Source organism: Labrus bergylta, chromosome 3 (genome assembly GCF_963930695.1).
Source record: "Labrus bergylta chromosome 3, fLabBer1.1, whole genome shotgun sequence".
Lineage (NCBI taxonomy): Eukaryota > Metazoa > Chordata > Actinopteri > Labriformes > Labridae > Labrus > Labrus bergylta.
This window is the reverse complement of record NC_089197.1, coordinates 14,446,730-14,467,483: the sequence shown is the minus strand read 5'-3', so window position 1 is coordinate 14,467,483 and position 20,754 is coordinate 14,446,730. Positions and strand designations below refer to the sequence as shown.

The 20,754-nt window shown below is 38.7% G+C and overlaps 1 protein-coding gene across 3 annotated transcripts; it reads left to right on the top strand.

Moving 5' to 3' along the window:
• The first annotated feature begins 891 nt into the window (after positions 1 to 891).
• LOC109989447 (monoacylglycerol lipase ABHD2) lies at positions 892 to 18,614 on the top strand. Of its 3 annotated transcripts, none has more exons than XM_020641202.3 (12): positions 892 to 1,087; positions 2,424 to 2,495; positions 3,022 to 3,063; positions 3,317 to 3,532; positions 6,945 to 7,120; positions 7,539 to 7,706; positions 8,310 to 8,493; positions 9,638 to 9,730; positions 10,213 to 10,314; positions 10,432 to 10,501; positions 10,602 to 10,686; positions 14,283 to 18,614. In XM_020641202.3, the coding sequence occupies exons 4-12, from the start codon at positions 3,324 to 3,326 to the stop codon at positions 14,489 to 14,491; spliced, it is 1,296 nt and encodes a 431-aa protein (XP_020496858.1). In that variant the 5' UTR covers positions 892 to 1,087; positions 2,424 to 2,495; positions 3,022 to 3,063; positions 3,317 to 3,323; the 3' UTR covers positions 14,492 to 18,614. The 3 variants fall into 3 exon arrangements, with proteins under 3 accessions (XP_020496858.1, XP_020496860.1, XP_020496857.1); XM_020641204.3 differs by having other exon boundaries at positions 3,019 to 3,063; XM_020641201.3 differs by lacking the exon at positions 3,022 to 3,063.
• Positions 18,615 to 20,754: the final 2,140 nt, after the last annotated feature.

Genomic DNA, 20,754 nt, shown 5'->3' with positions numbered 1-20,754 from the left:
AAAAGTTGTATATTAAACATGAGCTGTGTTGTCTCAAGAGCTAAGGTTAATTAAACTTTAGATGACTATTATGGGAAGTATTCCTCACTGGCAGCATTTTCTTTATAAAGAATATCTTGTACTCTGTCGCCATCAGGTGGATCTTATGATATAACAGTAACATGGACCGCTGTTTCTTTAAATATTGTCAATATTGAGTTTTACTGTTGGCCACGGATAATTAAAGACTCATCCGTCACTTGAAATAAATTAGGCCTATTTAAACAGCATAATACTGTAGATGGCCTATAGTGTACATTTTTTTTTACACTTGTCATACATGCAATTGTTCTCTAAAGTAGTATGAGTGAGGAAATTAAATATCATTGTTACTATTTTCAGATGCAGTGACCATTATCAGCAAGCATGTCCTAATAAAACATTATCTGTGTTCATGCAATAGTGTGGAGATCAGTGTAGAGTGAATGTTATGTAACACGTTTCAGATCACATTCCTGTCACGTTTAGGATCTCGAGTCGATGGTATTTCCCTAAAATGCTAATCCATCCACAGATTAACTGTTTTGACAATATTCATAATGGATTTGGTTATTGGTTGCAACAATTTTGTCAAAAATCTGAGAAAATTGACGACGATTATGGAAACAATTTCCCTTAGAACACTGTCACAAGTGGAGCAATGGGTCAGAAACATTCAATGTTATTAAAAAAACCCATCTAGAACAAAATAGAACATTTAAATGTCAAAAAAAAAAAAAAAGGAAATGAGAAAAATGCGTATCAGTTATTATGTTGACAAATAATGGGCGTGGAAAGTGGAATTGTTGCTACGTCATTGTGAGTTTTAACCAATGACAAATCCGGCATCCTCGTTCCAGATTCTTCCAGGAAGTAGATAATGTCAGAGCTGCTGTCGCTTGTCTCGGCTAGGTTAGCTTCGACTCTGTGAAAAGAAGAGGGCGTCCTACACTTCGGAGGAAAACTAAATAAACAAACAAACGAAATGTCACGAATATAAAAAATAAAATAAAAAAGACCTGTCGCTTTATAAGCAGCAAGGAGCTTATTAATTTCCCTCATAGCCAAGGTGAGTACACCGATGATGCCGCTGTTTTGTTTGATGTATCCGCGCTCAGCTGCTGCTGATGATGATTGATAATTAAAGGCAGATATACGGACATTTAAGTCTCACAGACATCCAGCCCTTTAATGCGAATGTTATTCAACTAAGGTTAAGAAGAAAGTATTATTTAACCTGGCTGCTGATTCTCTCAATGTGAAGTTACTGCGCAAAATATTCTGCAAGCTCCTCCATTTAAAAAAAAAAAAAAAAAAAAAAAAAAAAAGGCTTCATGGTTTTCAGTAGAGAGAGAGAGAGAGAGAGAGAGAGAGCAAAGACGGGATTGTTGGCCTCCGTTTGGAGAGAAAAAAACAACAACACGCAAGTTAACATCACAGGTTGATGTCCTTTTCTCTTTTCCCGTCAAAAAATGAAATGAGCCCGTCAAACTTGAAATTCATTATTATCGTTGTGTCAGCTCGCCGAGGGTCACTCATGTCTCTGAATGTGGAAAAAAAAAAGCTCTTTTTCAGGCTTATTGAAGTCGTGACGGAGACTGGAGAGCCAATCTTAGCAACTGCTCCCATGCTGAATTGGATAATTTATTTACTGGCACTAGTGTGACTTTTAATACACACAGTCTCGCAGCCAGATGTAACGTAACTCACTGGGTGTGTTTGCAGTGGATGAGACTGGTATTAGCTTTGTGAATGCTGGGAGGCCCCTTGTTATTAATGACGGTAATATCATGCAGCTGGGGGGTTATTCCTGCACCGCTGAGTTGTATTAAGTTTATAAGTGGTGTTAGAAGTGGTGTTTGTAGTCTGTTGAAGTGTCTTACATGTTCTGAGAGCATTGGTTGTAACTTCTTCGTTGTGTTGGCATATCAGTCCTAAAGGAATATCGCTTAAAAGATGACATGTATCATTATTTGAAGGATTTGTTGATGTCAAAGTGAAGTGTATTTCTTAAGAGGGAGTAGGTGCAGACACACAAAACCTCTCCATATCTGGAGAAAATGAAAATTGTGTTCACTTCTGCAGATTGACTCGATTGTGTTAGAGATTTGTCTGTATCAAGAAAGTGACAATTCAACCAAACTATTAACTATAGAACAGAAGATGAAGTACTCGTTCTATACTTGTACATTTGAAGCTTTCATTGTTTTTTAAGGACATTAATTGTCATATGAATTCCAGTAATTCATTTCAGTTAATCAGAAAAACTATAAATCTCTGTGTCATCATAAAAATGCTGACTTTAAGTCAAGCCACTGAAATATACAATATAAGAAAAAATGGATATTAATACTGATCAATTAGTATAATCAAGGGACCAATGCATTTCCTGTTTTTGTCTTTAGGTTTGACCACAACACTGTGACGTCCCATTTCAGGTCTTCAGTCTTTTTTGGGGGCTAACTTGAGCATCAAAGGTGAGTAGAAGCCACATTTTTTTTAAATAATGGTTAATCGCATTATGATGCATCATTTCATAATCATCTGTCTGCATGTTCAATGCTGACAAGTGGCTACCTCCCTTTAGTTTCATGTGACTGCTTGGTAAACAATGTTAAAAACACCTCAACTTCCCCTGTCTTTCTGATAAAAGGAACTTTTTGGTCTTTTTGTCTTTCCAACAGTTCCTCTTTTCTTTTTTTTTCTCTGTAATTTCACATCTCATTTGTATTTTGGTCAATGCCAGCTGGAACATATACAACATGAACTAAAAGTATTATAACTGGATTGCATTAGAGATGCAGCGTTTCTCTGTTCAGGATTATAGTCCTGAATGTCTTGTGAATAAAATGTAATTATTTAAAGTAATGTTAGCACTTCTATCCTCTATTTAGCAAAGCTTCCTCTTGCCATGGTTGAAGCTGAATTGTAATTAAAGTGAGTGTTTAAAGTAACTGACAGTGCTTTATCTGACTAAGTAGCTCCTCATTTTTGTTTCAGCAGATCTGTATCTGCAGGGCATTGGTCACCAGGAGGGATATTTAGGTCAGTCAGACATCATTAGATATTTCACTTTTCCCTCTCTGTGCTTTATCACCTTTCTGGCATAGTATGAGTCGACCAAGAGCCCAAAAAACACTTCTAAATAAGTAATGAAAATAAGTAAAAGTCTTTTAAAAAAATGCTATTTTAATTAATTGAAAGTGTTTTTGAGAAAAAAAGTATTATAATATATTGTTATCTGTGTTTCATAAGGGAAAGCACTGATAGTAGTGTTGTCCACTTGTTTGTTTTTCAGAATAATCATGAACGCCCACAAGTCAGACGTGCACACGATCTCCCCAGAGCTGCCGGCCATGTTCGACGGCATGAAGCTGGCTGCGGTTGCCACGGTGCTCTACATCATTGTCCGCTGCCTGAACCTCAAGAGCCCCACAGCACCGCCCGACCTCACCTACCAGGACACTCCTCTCAACCGGTTCCTGCTCAAGTCCTGTCCTCAACTGACCAAAGAGTGAGTTTTGTCTCAGCTCTGTGTCTGTCACAAAGAATCAAGGCATTGCCATAGAAATTGTACTGCTACTCGGCCATCTGGGGCTGCAGTGAAGGTAGCTGTTTGTCTGGCGGTGGTCCCATCTGTCATCTGTGTTCCCGAGTTTGCCTTATTTCTGTGCCAGAGATGTCTTGTTTCACCGTCAGTTGTAGCGCGAATAAACATCAGGCTAATGTTTGCAGGGATTATCCCAAAGGTAGACTGGGTTTGTCAGAGTTGCAATACAAATATAGACTTTCACTGCAGGGGAAGCAAGGTTGCATGTTTAAAGATGCAAGTCTCCCAATCAGTGAAAGTCTGCTGTCTACTCTGGTCTACCTCTACCAGATTTATAATAAATGGTGCAAATCAGTTGTTGGGCAATGGTGAGCAGGTTTTGTCCTGGTTAGGTTAAACCAGATCAGCAGTCTGGCACTAATGTCCAGTAATTTGCCATAAACATCTACCTGCTCGTCTAATGTGGCATGAACATCACAGATGTCCTGTGGTCTGCTGGTGTTGAAATACTCCAGAGGAGCTCTGTAGGGTGTTCTCCCTTGGAGCCATCACAAGCGTCTGCTTATATAACCGATTGTTACTGAGCCCTCGGCCTTTCAGCTGCAGTGTCACAGAATCATAAGGGCACTGTGGTGTTTGGGTTTGTGCCTCACTTGTTATCATTCTCTACTGAAAAGCCATATTTTTCTCACAGAAATGTATGCCCTGGAGTGTAGCTGGAACAGAGATGACCCAAGACTCTGAAAGTGTCTGCAGTGTTGATGTTAGCATCGTCTGTTTTCTGTCTTTGTGTTGTTGAGAAGTCACATTTGTTATGACCCCCTGCAGTGTTGCGTAACAAAGATCAATTACACAGAGGAAAGCATAGGAGGGATGTTGTGAGATTAGCTGAGTCAACAGCACGTTTTTCTTCAGCTGTGTTTGGGAACATCACACAAGTGTTGAGGAGGACAAACCAGGACAGATGACCTTTTCTTGGAGTGCATCTTGGTGTTAGCTTGTTTTTTTTTTTGTCTTGTTTTTTTTCCAAGGAAAATTATTTTGCCTATATTAATCAGTGACATTTGCAGTCACTGACATTTATCAGCTCATTGTATAGGATTTTGCTTTTTAATTTTGGTCATGGATGTTATCGCACCAATGGTTACAAGCCAGCAGCTAATAATAAACAGATCAATGCCCGACGGCCTTTAGCAGCAACATATTTAAATGGAGCCTTGTAATAATAAAACTGCAAAGCAAAGTTAAAAATAAAGGAGAGGTAAACCAGTGAAAAACAAAAACACAGTTTAGTACAAGACGGCATCATGCATTTACTGCAAGTGATGTTTATCTCTTCAGCTATATGAGCCACAGGATGGCTTCTGTCCCTTTTTTTTTTTTACAAGCAATCTTTTAGCAGAAAGTCAGCACATGCCATTATTGTTTTAATTTATTTTTTCCCAAAGCAAGTATTTTCCGACCTTCCCAGCATCAAAGGCCTTTGAATTTACCTTTGGACTTTGAACTGGACTTAAGCTCTTCTCATCATCAGACGGCACTGACGTGTCTGTTTCCTGTTCTGTTACTTATTTGCTTTAAAACCCAATAGAACATGCACACGCTATTCAAGGGTGAAATTTGCTCTTAAAGGCAGCTCTGTGATTCTTATTCAAAAAGGTTAACAGATTAGAACCAAAGAATGAACAATACCTTTTTGAATTACACACATTTTTTTATTCAAGAGTTGCAACATCACTAATTTTGAGTGGGCTGTATAAAAGTCCTGCTTCTTAAATCTTGAGGATTTTAAGAAAAGAAAGCATTATCCTGTATCAGGGAGCAAAACCTCTGAAGAGTCTTTACCTGAAGTTTTATCTTAGAAAATGACTCAGTCGTCCTGTTCATAGGTTTTTCTCTTCAAACTGTAACAATACAATAAAATGCTGCCTGTGTTTTCATCTTGTCTGTTGCTGAACTCAGGCAACCTGCGATTCGCTTATCCTCTGTCCACATCACAACAGTGAGGTTATCCTCTCCCAGTAGTCATAGATTTAGCCTGCGTCTTCTGGAAAAGCAAGGTTAAGCTTGAGCTATGCTTACAGTAACACTGCATGCTAAAGGTGATTACATTATTACCAAATGGAAGCAGTCTGGTTTTTGATTGACAGTCCCAAAATGTATCGGGAGTTTTCTAGGTGCGGTAATTGTTGTTGGTATAGTAAGTCGGAGGCAGGTTGAAGGACCAGAGTAACCGCTAACGTAACTGATCCTTTCGCTCTGTGTTGCTACTTACTATCTCTACATTTTGGACCTCTGTTCAATAAAAAGACCATTAGTGTCCACTCTGTGTGAGCTTCATATTGTTTATCTTATCTGATGGCCTCCCAAGATGGCCCCTCTACATGTCGTTGTCAACAAGTGTGACAAGAACATACCAGATAGGATGTTATGTAATTGAAACAAAGTGAGAGAGAGGGACTTATATTTTGTGCTAAAATGTTTATGAACGTCCCCAAAAAACATGTTTTTTTTTATTAAAGAGTGTCACAGGAACTTAACATAATCAACATCATTGTGTTTCTTTATGTATTATTTTACTTCTAAAAGTACTTTAGAATACAAATTAAATTAAATAAAAAAAAAACAATCTTTTATTGGATTAAGAGAAAAATGAAAATAAAAGAATGCTAAACATGAGAAAGAAACCATAGAGTAAAGATCCATCAAATACAAAAAGTATATTCAGGCAGCCTTATTATCAGACGAGGCTATCCCCGAGGTTTGGAGTCATGATATGATGCCTTTTCCCCTTTTAGAGGGTTATAGCATCGCATGGAATGCAAACACAGACATGTCTTGGGTGTTATCTCTATAGCTACTATGATGATTATTCAATATATTGATGAACCTTGGCTTCATAATACGTGACTAAAAATAGCTCCTGACACGGTTTTCCTGTCAGGTTGTTCACCACCTTTTGGACTTCTGGATAAGATGGTGATTCATGATAATGCACAACACAAGGCACAATGTTTCAAAGGAGAATTACGTAATCCACAGACTTGACTCCTACAGCTAACTCCTACAGAGGTATCACAGGGATTCAAGTATCCATGCTCAGCATAACTTATAAAAACAAAGCAACAGACTGATGTCAGTTGGGAGCGTAAAGCTGTTTTTCAAAAGCTGCGACAGAAATGTGACTTTGTATGCAAACTAGGAGCCAGAATGTCAATGTAATAAACCAAGAATGCAAATGTATCTGCTCAGGACAACATGGTGTTTAATGGTCTTTCTTGGCTCTTAACTTTGAGCTTTTACTGAGTGCATTAGTACAGTACGCTCATATTTCCATATCAAATGTAATAGCAGATACCACGTTTGTGTTTTGCAGGTACATTCCTCCCTTACTGTGGGGCAAGAGCGGTCACCTCCAGACGGCTCTGTACGGTAAACTTGGTCGGGTGAGTTCACCTCACCCTAGTGGAATCAGGAAGTACTTACCCATGCAGGACGGGGCCACTGCAACCTTTGACCTGTTTGAGCCAGTTGGGGACCATCGAACAGGAGGTGATGAATTTGATTAACATTCATTTTTTTTTACAAACATATTCTTTATTGGACATTATTTGCTGTAGCAGTTGAGGACTAATTGAATCTTTTATTTGGTGCCAAACAGAGAAATCTCATCTATGTTGTGGAATATCTTGAAATGCTGTACCTTTAAATATTTTATTGCTATTATTATTTAGCCTGTTCATGCTACAAATCAATGAGTGTGTCCGTCCTGGAACAGAGATTCCTCCTCTGCTGAGGTTTCTACCATTTAGTTTTTTCTGCTGGACTTTTTACTTTTACAGTTTTAAAGATGGTTTTCCTCTCTTTAAATGCCTCAGCTGAACCCTGACCTTAACTTCGATATTGTGATCCGCATACATAACTTGGACTTGAAAATGTCTCTCTCTGATCCGTATGTCTGTTTCACTAGATGACATCACCATGGTGATATGTCCTGGAATTGGTAACCATAGTGAGAAACATTACGTCCGAACCTTTGTGGATTACGCCCAGAAGGAAGGGTACCGCTGCGCTGTGCTGAACCACCTGGGAGCTCTTCCAAACATTGAGCTGACCTCTCCACGCATGTTTACCTACGGTGAGATAAAGATGCTGACTTCAAATGACATATCTGAGAGATGAAGTGCAGGATCACATTTTTGTAGTAGGAGTATTGAAAAATAATAATAACCCAGATTTGAGAATGAAAAGGGGATTTTCTTTGGTTTGATGATCAGTATTACTGAATCAGCATTTTATTTATTTATAATTTTCTTAGTCTCTGTTCTAATCAAATCGTCTGGGGTTAAGGCCAGTGAGAGCTACTTACCCTTTCATAACAGTGAGCACAGCTGAACTATATGTTCAAAGATATTTATAATTATATATTTTTGTGGTGACATATTAACTTCTTTTGCTTTAATCTGGTTTAGTTTGAGTTTTTTTTTTTAAAGCTTTCATCCAGACAAATCTCATTACAACATCAAGGTAAAAGCTTAAAGGCTTTATGAGTCACTAAAGCTTTCAGAAAAAGAGATAATAAGAGATTTCAGGCCTGAGCTCTTTTAAAAAGGTCTGATACGGACACGAGTGTAATGCCCTGAGTCTAGGCACCATCAGCGGGAATTGCTGAGCAGAGACGAATGCTCCATCCTACTGAGGTGATATGTATTGATTGAAAACTGAACCGTTCTTCTTACAGGATGCACATGGGAGTTTGCCTCCATGGTTGGCTACATTAAGCGAACATATCCTCAGACCCAGCTGATCGTGGTGGGCTTCAGTCTGGGTGGAAACATTGTTTGCAAGTTCCTGGGAGAGAATATGACAAACCAGGAGCGAGTGCTGTGTTGTGTCAGCGTCTGTCAGGGGTACAGCGCTCTCAGGTGGGTCCTCTCATCTCTTCATTAAAATGCACACTGCCATTTAAGCCCCTTCATATTACACAAGCTCTAGATGTTCACACTTCAAAAAATATTGAAGAATATCAATCATCATAATGCCAAGGAATGATTAGTGATTACATCCATGTGGTTCGGTCTACCTAGAATCTCTTTCCAGTTGTTAAATCTTTCAGCTTTTCTCTGAACTATTTAAATGACCATTTATTACTTTCTAAACCTTTTCTTAAAGAAACAGACTTGTAAAAACTCAGCTTCCGATTTTTAGAGCTCTGCACTGGTTGAAACGTACATTTGTCTTCACAGTTTGCTGTCCCTCAGTAATGTGGATGGTCTGTGTGTTCAACCTGGATATTCTATGTTAAGCATTTGACTTAAAACCTTTTTATTTGAATAATTTGGAATAAAGCAGAAGGGTTGATGTGTGTACAATGCAATGAACTGAACTGCTGGTCTGACTACATGCCCAGGATAAACATCTTGTGAACACACAGAGGCACATTTATGGAACACAGCGCAAACAAAACCATCCTGTATTTTTGCATGTAGGTTTCTAAACTACTAGTACATGAGAGCTGAATCTACAGCTTGTGCTCACATTGTACTGAGTCACACCTCCTTGGTTTAAATGCAGCCTGAGTTTCTAGGCAGACACGACAGGCTGGGTCTTTTAAAGTTTGATGTATTTGTCTGCAGGGGGAAGAGTCTGTTTTACACTGCTCTTTTGTAAAATTGTAATCCAGATTTTTTTTTTTTTTCCCCCTTTCAATGAATCTCCTTTTAAATCAGGGTTGCAACCTATTTGCCCATTTGTCAGCTCTTCTCCTAAGCTGTCCCTCTTCTCTACAAATAATGTCTGGTTAATTTAAGAAACTTTATATTACTTTTTAACTTTAACATTATCTAATGTTCAGTTTTTAGTGAGATATCTTTTGTCCATGTGCTGGTTCAGTCTGTCTCTGTCAGTGAGCTGCATGGTAATGCCTGACAGCATTGCTTCTCTCTGCACCAGCATGACTCTTTGTCCAGTGGATTACACAGGACGTTTAGTGTGTTGTATGGAATGCAGACGGGCTGCACAAAGCTTACTTCCTGTGTGTGTGTCTCTCTCTCTCTCTCTCCCCCCCAGGGCCCAGGAAACATTCCTACAGTGGGACCAGTTCAGACGGTTCTATAATTTTCTCATGGCAGACAACATGAAGAAAATCATCCTCTCACACAGGTATCCTCCACATGCAGTTCACATTCTTTCACCATAGTATACATGAGTGGCATGTGTAATGTTGTTGTTAGGAGGTCTCCTGGAGATAGTTCTCAAACATCACTTCTGCTTTTAAAAAAAAAAGACATGTTATTTGCTCAGCAGCAACCGCAGCTAGTTCCACAAGATAAACACACCTACTTGCAGAAAGAGAACACTAGGGCAGTGACCTGCTCTGTTTTCCACCAGGCTCAATCTGACATTACACAGACTCACAGACATATTACATTCTCACATACAATCCGTCCCATGTTGTGTCATACCAAGAGCATCTTGCTTTTATTATAAGTTGAACAAAATGTTCAGATCCCCCTCCACACCCAGTGATTTGGTTAAGTCCCTTACTGCATTTCACAAATAGTTAAGTAGTTTGCAGACTAACACTTTCATGAATGATTCTTGTCTTTCTGTGTATGTACCTTTGTCACTTCTGTATGTTACAGGCACAGTTTGTTTGGAGGAAGCTCCGTTAAAAGGTTAGATGCAGATTTTGGTCGGCTGTGGACAGCAACGTCCCTCATGCAGATCGACGACAACATCATGAGGTATTTTGAGAAGCAAATAAGTGAAAGCTCATACCTGTCAGTGTTGTTTTGATTGTTTCGCTATGTCAGTTTTTTTCAGGTTTGTTTACCCACACTTCATTTTTTGTGTTTCAACAGAAAATTCCACGGCCACAGCTCTCTCAAAGAGTACTATGAGAAGGAGAGTTGTGTCCATTATATCCACAATGTAAGATCTGCTTTTGCACAAGACTCACATCATCATATGATAATGTTTCTCTATTCAGTTTGTTTGTGTATTTAATCGATGGGCTGATTTGTATTTCCAGGTAAAGGTGCCATTGCTGCTAGTGAACTCTGCAGACGATCCTCTGGTCCATGACTCACTGCTCACCATTCCCAGGACATTAGCAGGTAACTCCCAGCATGCATCATGACAACCGCAGCAGTTTTAAACCTTAGTGTTTCAGAAGTGTTATTCTTCCAAGTTTTTTAAACCATGTTCACTAAAATAAAGTATGGCATTCCTGTGATGTCGTACTGGGCATTAACTTTTTAACTTTCACATTTCATTTATTGGTACCAACAGTGTTTAAGACAGAGAGGGATTCATATTCTCCTCTTGTGGCTGAAATATAAGCAAGAGACCTTTTTAAAGGGAAACACTTTCATATGTATTTAGTATTACAAAAAAAATAAAAAACTCAAGCATGTACTGGTTTTTTGAATACTTTTTGTTGATCTAGTTTTGTTGTCTGTAATTTGAAGATTCTGGATAGTGCAGCTCCAAATTTTAAGTACAGCTAATTGTTGTCTTCCAATAATAAAAACATAAAAAAGGGAGAGAAAGAATGATCTAAGAGTCACTGAAAGAGTTTCTTATAGGAAAATTAAATAATTTTAAAACACATTTTATGCCGCTTCTGTTATTTTATTATCTTATCTTTAATAATACTAACAACTTAAACTATATATGATACTAGATTGTCCTGAATAAGTGTGTAGTTGGCTTTGTATAGGGAAACTCTGCCCTGGAGTTTTTCATGTTCTTATAGATGCATTGTGTCACATATTTAATCCCTGTTGCCCATTGAGTCATCGTTTCTTTTTGAATGAACATGCCTGTCCTGTCTGACTATAATGGTTACAGTTGACACCCAAAGTTTTGTTCTTAAAAAAAAAAAAAAAAAAACGTGTCTCCAATCTCAAGAGGCCTTCTTATAAATTGGCTCCACATCCTGAGGAGGACAGGATGTTACAGATAGGTCACGTTTATGATTTATGTCTGTGGGTGTGTGTAAAGCAGCTGTAACACTCACTCATACACACGCCACATAGTTTTACTTCTACTCAGGCTCCCATTATTTAACTTTTTACCTGCTACTGATTTCACAGTGTATTTAAAGCTCACTTCCCAAACAGTTACCGGTAATCTAATCTTAGACTGCTTCCTCGTTACCTAGTGTCTAATGAAGCGTCCCTCCTCTTCAGCCTGAGCTAAATTTAATCCTACTGGCCTCTTAAACTATTTTGGAAAAGGAAAATCCCTCATGTGAGGTTGTTTGTGTGGGCGGATGAGTCCTGCCTGGAAGTTCATGCGACTCTGTCCTGCACGTGTCTCTAAAAAGTAACACTTACTGTAGAGGGGATCAGCCTTCACCTTTGCCCTAAAATATGTCACAGTGACTCAGACAGAAGACTACCCGGAGAGGACAGAAGTACACTCCCTGTTGGTGATGTGATAAGATTGGAATAAAACATCTCTGATAAGTTTACAGCTTGAAATTTAGTAATACCTCTGATTCATTTATGGGTTTTTTTTAAAAAAAAATATTGTTTTATTTTTGGGCTTTTTTTGCCTTTTTATGTAGAAACAGGATAGAATCAGAAATTGGGGAGAGATTGGAGAATGACATGCAGGACAGGAGCCACAAGTCTGACTCAAACCTGGGCCGCCCGCTTAGGGTCCACAGCCTCCGTACATTAGGCGAGCTCACTAACCACTAGGCTATTGGCGCCCCCAGATTCATTAGTGCATCATTGGTTTCATGCCAGAATGTAAAGAATGTGGCAGCACATGCAACATGTTTGAGTGTCTTTTTAAAGTTCAAGGTGTTCTCCAGAGCACACTGTTCCAAACCTGTCACTCAGAGATTGCTATAGAAATGGCTCCGGGTCTGAATGAGCACTAGGCGGTTTCATGGCAGCTCAGCCGCTGACATGAATAGTGCACAGTGGTGAAAACCCTGTGGGATCTTAATCGCTAGTCAACCGCATCTGGCTCACCCACTAACCCAGATAAAAGCAGGACAATAAAAAGATTCAGGCTAATCCATTTCATGGGACCACTCAGACTGCTTGTCCACAGCCGTAGCACTATTGAAGGTTTTTTTTTTTTTTTTTTTTTTTTTCTTGAAATAATATATGGGTGATTGGTTTCACTCCCCCTTTCATGACTATGCTGCCGACAACTGTGGCAGGTGGCACAATGTTTTCTGGTTATCTTGTGGCCTGCCTCTACATAGCTCCACCTTTCTAATATGTGTGGATACATTTATCTGAAGAATGTCAGAGGGGAATGGCACAGACGACCATTTTATCTCGAGGTTAACTCATGAGATTTTGGTGGTCAAAGCTTAAGGTCATTATGGTTTTTGATCATGACTAAAGCACTCATGCAATGTTTATGACACAATATCACGCACACTTCTAATTGAATTTAATTATGGTGTAAAGACATTTTAGATTTAAAGCTCAACTTTACTGTGACATCATAATTTCCTGGAAAAACCCTGACTCGAACATCTTCCCATGTTTCACAAATGTTCCCTTGGACTCAAAGGTTGACTGACTCAATCAGAGAGTTCAAAGATTAAGGTCACTGTGACTTCATGTCCAGCGCCCTCTCTTGAAACCAATATCTTAGCAACGCCTGGTTTTAAACATATTGTCTTTGTTTTTTTGTCTAAGTTACATTAGTATGAGAGAACTACAGCATCTCTGATCAATCAGTGGAAAATCTCTTCCCTCTGTAAATGGCTGTGGTGTGATCTCTTCTGTTTAACATATATCTTTTATATGCTCTTGTTTTATTTTTAGGGTACTTTATTCCTTCAAATGTGTTAGGTATACAAAAAAATCACCCACAACCATATAAGATGGCGTTAAAGTCATTTTGTTGGAAACACAGGGCTGGGTGTAAAACTGCAACTTGACTGGTTTGCAAAGGTCTGCAACCCTGAGGTGATAATACCAGATTTATTTAAAGACTAAGGTAAAATACAAAGTTTTAGCACCTGTCAACACCTTTTAGGTCTCTGGAGTCGAGTGTTAACATCCTTTTGTGTAGGTGTAGCCCTCTGTTCTGTTTTGTAAGTCGATAATTATTACACTTCACGAGGTGTTGACACCTGAACATTACACCCATATATGATTGTTGAACATCTTATTCCAAAACCATGAGCATTACTGCTCTGCTATTAGAAGGTCATTCACATTATTTTTTAGACACTAACTGGAGGAAGTTGCTCCAATTCCCCCACCAAAGTGATAATGTGATGTCAATGATTCAGCATACCAGTTCATGAAACAAGAGTTTGTTGGGGTTTAGGTCAGGGCACTTACTGTCAATTTATGAAACTAAAATTTAAGTCTTAAATGAAGTAACTTGTTTACTTTTAACCGACATGAGTATTTACTTTCTTAATGCCATTTTTGTGTCAGTCAAGCAAACAAAAGTTCCAGTGTGCTCGCCTAAGAGACCAGTCAAGGCACTTGTACTGTAGATCGGTTTAAACTTCCAGATGTGTTGGTATCTACCTGCCAGAAGCTGAGTGATGCTGTTATCTGTTTGATTAGTCAAACACACCCGCGCTATCTATGACAGGCGCAATACGATCCCTGTTCAAGCCATTTTTGGTCATTTGTCGACTGTTTGCTTTCAGATACTGTTGTGTACACACTGTCCAGAGTACAGAGGCCTAATTCCTGTGTGTTGTGTCATCCTTTAGCAAAGAAGCAGAATGTCATCTTTTCCCTGACGCTACACGGAGGCCACCTGGGCTTCTTCGAGGGTGCGGTGCTCTTCCCCCAGCCCCTCACCTGGATGGACAAAGTGATTGTGGGTTACGCCAATTCCATGTGCCAGTGGGAGAAACAGAAACCACCGTGCCTAAGTGGCCCCCTAAGTGAGAGCTCCTGCACAGAGGAAAAAGCATAAACCTTTGTGTCACTCTCTCTCTCTCTCTCTCCCCCCTTCTCTCCCCTCTCACCCTCTCCAGCCCCTACAGTCCCAGCACTGAGGAGACACCTGAACTGAACCTTAAACTCTTTTCTCTGCCTTCTCCTCTGGTGCTACCCAAATTTCCCATACACACCCACACAAACAAACAATTCTCCACGCCTTCCCTCCCACGGTTCCCTTTGTAATCACCGTCACCTTACAGTATGTGAAGGAACACAAACAACTAACTGCCTTTGTGCTCTTTTCCGTTGGGAAGACTTTGAATTCAAAGCAGGAACAGTTTCTTTCTCCGCGTGTACACGACAAAGATCCTTGGCAAATGGAGGTTTTGACCAAATATGACAAACATTAAGTCAAACTGGCATTGGAAAGAAAGTGAGAGCACCACTTTAGAGTAGTCCAGTGAAAAACAAGAGCACACAAGAAGCCTCCTTTAACTTTAAACAAGGACTGTGCTGCAGCCGGTGCCTACTTACTGCACCTGTAAGAAGCTCACTGCTTATCACCGCCAAGGCCATGTAGCCTAGTCTGTTGTCTTAACCAACACAGCGTCTTTGTAGTATGTATGTGTAACTCACAAATCTAGTGTGTCTGTGTGTGTGTGTGTGTCTGTGTGTGTGTGTGTGTGTGTGTGTGTGCCTGTGTAGACCGAGAGTTAAAGACCTGTGATGGAGCATGTGATTTTGTGTTTGGTAGGTGTGATCCAAATTCTCTCTTGGTGGTCTTATGGCCCCCTTCATGTCTGTTGTTTTGTAGAAAAATGTAGAATAGAGAAATTAAGTATTACAGTGGGATTCGACACATTATTTCAGCTCATAACATCCTCCTGGCACTTGTGTTTGGCACTTAAAAGGAAAGTGTACCAGACATGAGCAGGGATCAACCCCAGAAGGGAACCATGCACATTCCCACAGTCGCATTCTATCACTTTGATTTAATGCACTTTACACCCCCTTTTCCTTTTTTTGTTCCCTTATTATTTAAAGCGCAGGCAAGGAGATTGTTGATGGTTTACCTCTCCTTGTCACCCATAGAAAGAACTGGTAGGAGCATGGATGATAACGCAAAGTTAGATGACTCTGATGTTCCCTGTGTGGTCTTTTGTCCATGTCTTTGAGCCCCCTTACTCTTTGATCTGCCTTTGATCAGCTGAGGGTCCAGCCACGTCTCTGATATCCCTCTCCTACTGCACAGACACTGACCTAGTACTAGCTAGCCCCTGAGTGGTTGAGGGATAGCCTCTGCTGCTGCTCAAAGGCTGGTACACATTAAAAAAAAATACCTCATTAGGTGTTAACATCTCAGTTCACTTTAGTATTTTTTCCTTGCCAATGATTCTTTGGTGTCTGATTTGGGGAAAATGCCCTCGGCTGTTTGGTTGATGTAGGGCCCTATTTCAAAGGGGAGTTCAGCAGCGTGTAGCAGTTCATTCTCTCGTTACCTGAGCTGTGAGGTGTGATGAGTAAGAGTGCTCAGAAATGCTCAACCAAATGTTTATTTTAGTGGAATGTTTGTCAAATACTGGTAATTGTGTAATAAGATCGAGGGCAATGCATGCAGAAGAGATTTGGCAAAAGGGAATATTTTATTTTAAAGATGGTATCTCTTGTTTTCTTTTCTGGGATGAGCTGAGCTTTGAAGCTGCAGCAGCACAGCAGGGTGGACTGGAGGAACACTGCAGTGACTTGTAGAAATCCATCTCAAACATGTCTAGATTAAATCATACTGCAATAATGGGACCTATAGACTTTTTAAAAACCGGAATCTGTCAGAGAGCTTTGATGTAAGGGCTTAGGAAGCTTCTTCCAGTCCTGCCAAGTAAATCTGTATTCTGAAACACTGTGACGAAACAGATGGATGGTTTGAAATGATGAAAGAATATCAGAGAATTGACAACCACCTCTGTTGTGAGGCATTTTAGGTTTTTTTCAAGACCTGGGTTTCATAGTATTTTGAAGTAGTAGTGAGATGCAGGAAGTCTAGCATTCTAGAAAAAGTCATATAATGGACCCCACACTTCCAGAAAACTGTAGAACCGTAAAATGATGAGTTGGTATAAAGAAGGCTCTGAGTCATCGTGGCTGAAGGATGATTTTGATTTTGAGCATTCATATTTTTTGTTAACCTCTAAAAAAAAAAAAAAATGTGGGATAAAATTTGAGAGAATGAAATGCTGCAGCTAACAATGACAAACGACAAAAGACACAAAAGAGCATCTCAGAACCTAAAGTTACATCTTCAATTGCCAAAAACATTTCCTCTCCTTAGTGGCAAAAACAGGAGCAAATCTTTGTATTTAAGAAGACTGAACTAGCAAGCAAACATTTCACATTTTTTACTCTGAATAGAGACAAAATCATATTCTGTCATTTTTTTCTTTTGATCAATATATCCATTAAGTAACTAACCATTTCAGCACTAACACTTTATTACACAGATTATTAGCATTTATGAAAATTAATTTGGTTTTACTCTGGCGACACACTTGACACTTGAGACGTAAATGGCTTAACTTTATCCTCCCTTTGTGGAGATTGTTCTGTGAAAATACAATTGGGTCCGGTTATTAATCACACCATGCTGACTCGGCTTTCATTTAAAAAAAAGGGATTTACCATACAATGTAATCCCTTTTAAACTAAGGAGATACAGTATGTAACTTCCTGATCCAATCACGATGCCTCGTTTTCCCCCCCAACATCCAAATCTGTAAACCTCACTGTATGAAACTAATTGGAATCTTATTTTTCTATGGACCTGTTAGGTTAAAAGAAAATCTGCATTAAATTACGAGGCTGACAGCAAAGATCTACCTTTTATAGGCTGTCGGTCGTCCTGTGTCCCACAAACCAAATGTCACTATCGCCATCTGTTGTCAGAAAGACCTAACAACAACTGCCAGGCATTTATGGCCAACATCTGCCCTGAGATGATACAGTTCACGGTTCAGTGTCTGCAGCTCTCTGTCAAAGAAAGATCAGGTGTGGTTTGGATTTATTCTGACTCATAGGAGAAATGAGCTGAACAATGACAACACCAGCACAAACCCAGTGTCCGCAGTGAGAGCCATTTGTGTTCTTTTTCTTTTTTTTTTAGATGTTTGCCTCCCCCCAACTTTGCACAAAAATGCAGGTTTGGATGTATAATTTGGATGTATTTTTTTACATTTGATTATTTGGGGTATCTTTTTTGTATTTTGTACTGTTATGCATTTTGGGTCTTGTATTATTTACATGTGCAAACGCATCAGAGTGTGAGTGTTGATGAGTAAACATACAGTAAGTGTATACTGTGTCATGTCACCACTTCTGATCAACAAAAACCAAAACGTCTTCACTTTAACTCTACAAAGTCTAAAAAAAAACCAACATAAATATATATATTTAAAAAGTGTAGGCCTATATTTGAATATTTGAGGGAACAGATATTACAAAAATAATGGCAATAACCAACTAGGAGGGATTCTCTTGTTGTTTCAATACTAATGTGTTAGGAAATAGTGTCAGACGGCATTCGACCAAATCATGTCATGAACACTGAGATCATTCTCTCATGGGGTGTGGGATCTGAAGTGTTGTTTTACCTTGTTAATATGCTCCACTGTACTTATCTTAACCCCAGTGCTTCAAACAGTTTGTTTTTAAAGTTGTGGGCTCAATTTTCTTCATTACTTGGAAGCTGAAAATAATTGAGTAATATTACTTAGATTAAACCTCCAATGAGTTGACATGTATAAATGAATCAGAAAATACAGCTCATGTTGAGATGAATATTGCCTACAATTGTGCGATTTTATCATTTTAGCGCCCCCCCCCCCAAAAAAAAAAAAAGAAAAAAGAAAAAAAAGAAAAGAGGATTGGCATTTCAGGGCTCAGAGTTCATTATTACGCAGCTTTAATTATTAACCAACATTTTAAAGCAGGAAAAAAAGGTAAAAGATGTGGAGTTGACAAGAGGAGGCACACTGGCCAACACATGATGTAATCTGTTACTGAACACTGGGTGATTTTGTTGAAGAAAGGTGGTGTGTGTGATCTACTAATGTGAGGAAACATGTTTATTGTGTTCCCGAATAAATTATTTTCTCAAAAGAAAAAAATGTGTTTTCTTCCGTTTTCTGACTATATTGGGGTTTATACTTATCATGGGCATGGTATTTGTAGAACATTAGACCTTTTAAATTGTAGCTCAGTTGAGCCCCCTAGTGGTGGCTACATGGTAATGTTTCCCCTGCTACTCCACTCAGTCCCCTAAAAGCTGATCTTCGCTCAGAGAGGATTTCCAGATTAAGGATGTACACTTTTGAATCATCTTGGTGAGATACAATATGTTTGTTCTAAACAGATTATTAAGAACTTCCTTTAAAATAAGGAAATTAGGAAACAGTGAGTGATATCTGTGGTGGTGATAATAACAAAATGCCGACTACAGCAAAGAGGATGCTAACAGAGTGAAGAATAATGTGATGCCACACCTTGAGGATAATATGGAGGATGAAGAGGAGGACTCTGAAGAAGCTGAATTCAAAGTGTGGGTTAGCATTATGAGTTAGCCACTCTTTTAAAATGTGCTGTGTGCCTCTGCACTGTAAAAGAGAAACTAGTTATAACTTAAAGTTAGTGTCCAGGCTGCCCTAAATTTTAAGTTAACAGAACTTAAAAAGATACGTTGAGATACATTTGTGATTGTTTCAAAGAACATTTTCTAGTCAAATAAACTTGGCATCAGGTCAGTTGTACTTAAATCTTTAAGCCATCAAAAATGTTGGATCACAATTCAGTTCCTGTTAAATGATCTAGTTGAGGCAAAATACTCTTTCAATTTCTTTTGACTTGAAATCAAAAGTTGAATCCACCTAAAAAATTGAGTTAAATGAATTCATATACTGTATATTTATATTTTAGTCAACTTAAATCAGTTTATTTTATACATTTTTAGTGATTGTCTTTGCTTTTGTGGAAACTTTCAATTTCCTTTCAAATAATTAAAAAAAAAAACATAATTTTTTCATCTTTTTTTCTGATGATGAAGGAATTATTATACCGGCCAAAATATCAAAGATATTCTCACATCAGAGTTGATGCACGTCCAGGACTGACTCACCAAATCCTGCCTCCTAATAAAAAAAATTAAGAAAACATGATGTTGCATGATGTTTCGTTTTCTATTCGTGTAGAATAGACCTCACACACACATGTTTTCTTGGAAGGGGAAGAACTACAACTTGTTTAAGTACCTGGGAGTCAACCTGGATACTTCACTTTATTTCCAGAGCCACATTAAAAATGTCAAAACACCTTCAAATGTAACCTGTATAATACTAAGCAAATTAGGACATGTGTACATACATACGTCCATGTATCTCACCCCAGTGCAAAACATAAACACAGCCATGTATGCTAACCCTGTGCAATAGTATGTACATACACATGTCTGTGTATGCAAACTTTGAATATGTTTGAATCGAGTAGATTCAATTAAAACACGTGTCTTTAATCCTGTTTTTCACTTTACTAATCTTCAAAACCAACTATAGATTTAAAAATTAAATTAAAAAGGGGGAATACATTTTGGAATTTATCTAAAAATGGATGAGGTTTTGTTTTAACAGATATTATATGACAAAGGAAACATGTGTTAATTTGATTGTGAATATATTATGTTACAGAAAGTAACATCTAAAGGAAACATTTTTATAATTGAGACGTTTCCTCTAAAAACATACAATGAAGTCTTGCGAGATAGTCCATGGACCACAAGAGGGCAATATTTGCAAAGAAGAAATGGCACAACGGGTTATTTCGGGCATCTCTTCAAAATAATGAGGTAGATGATAAAGTATCTGTTACTGTTTTTTAAACCATGAATTCAAACAACTATATACTGAAACTGCTGAAAAAAAAGTGTAACCACTAAAATGATGGCACATGTTTACAGATAATGTATTCAGCTTTTAAATTCACTGTTCAGAACAAGTCAACATCTTCCACCAACATTTTTAAGCACAATTTCACAACATGAAAGTGCAGCTGATGAAGTAAAGTTAGAATGTCATGTTGATGATGGGGAGGAAGAGTTGCTGCAGTATAATCAAGCTCTTCCACTTCTCCACATGGCAGCATTTTATGCCGTGCTAACCCCCCCCCCCCCCCCACACACACACACACTTAAGTGCTCACACGCGGCAGATTCTGCTTTAAATCTTTCTCATGATGTTGCTTAGTGGTTGGTTCTAATTA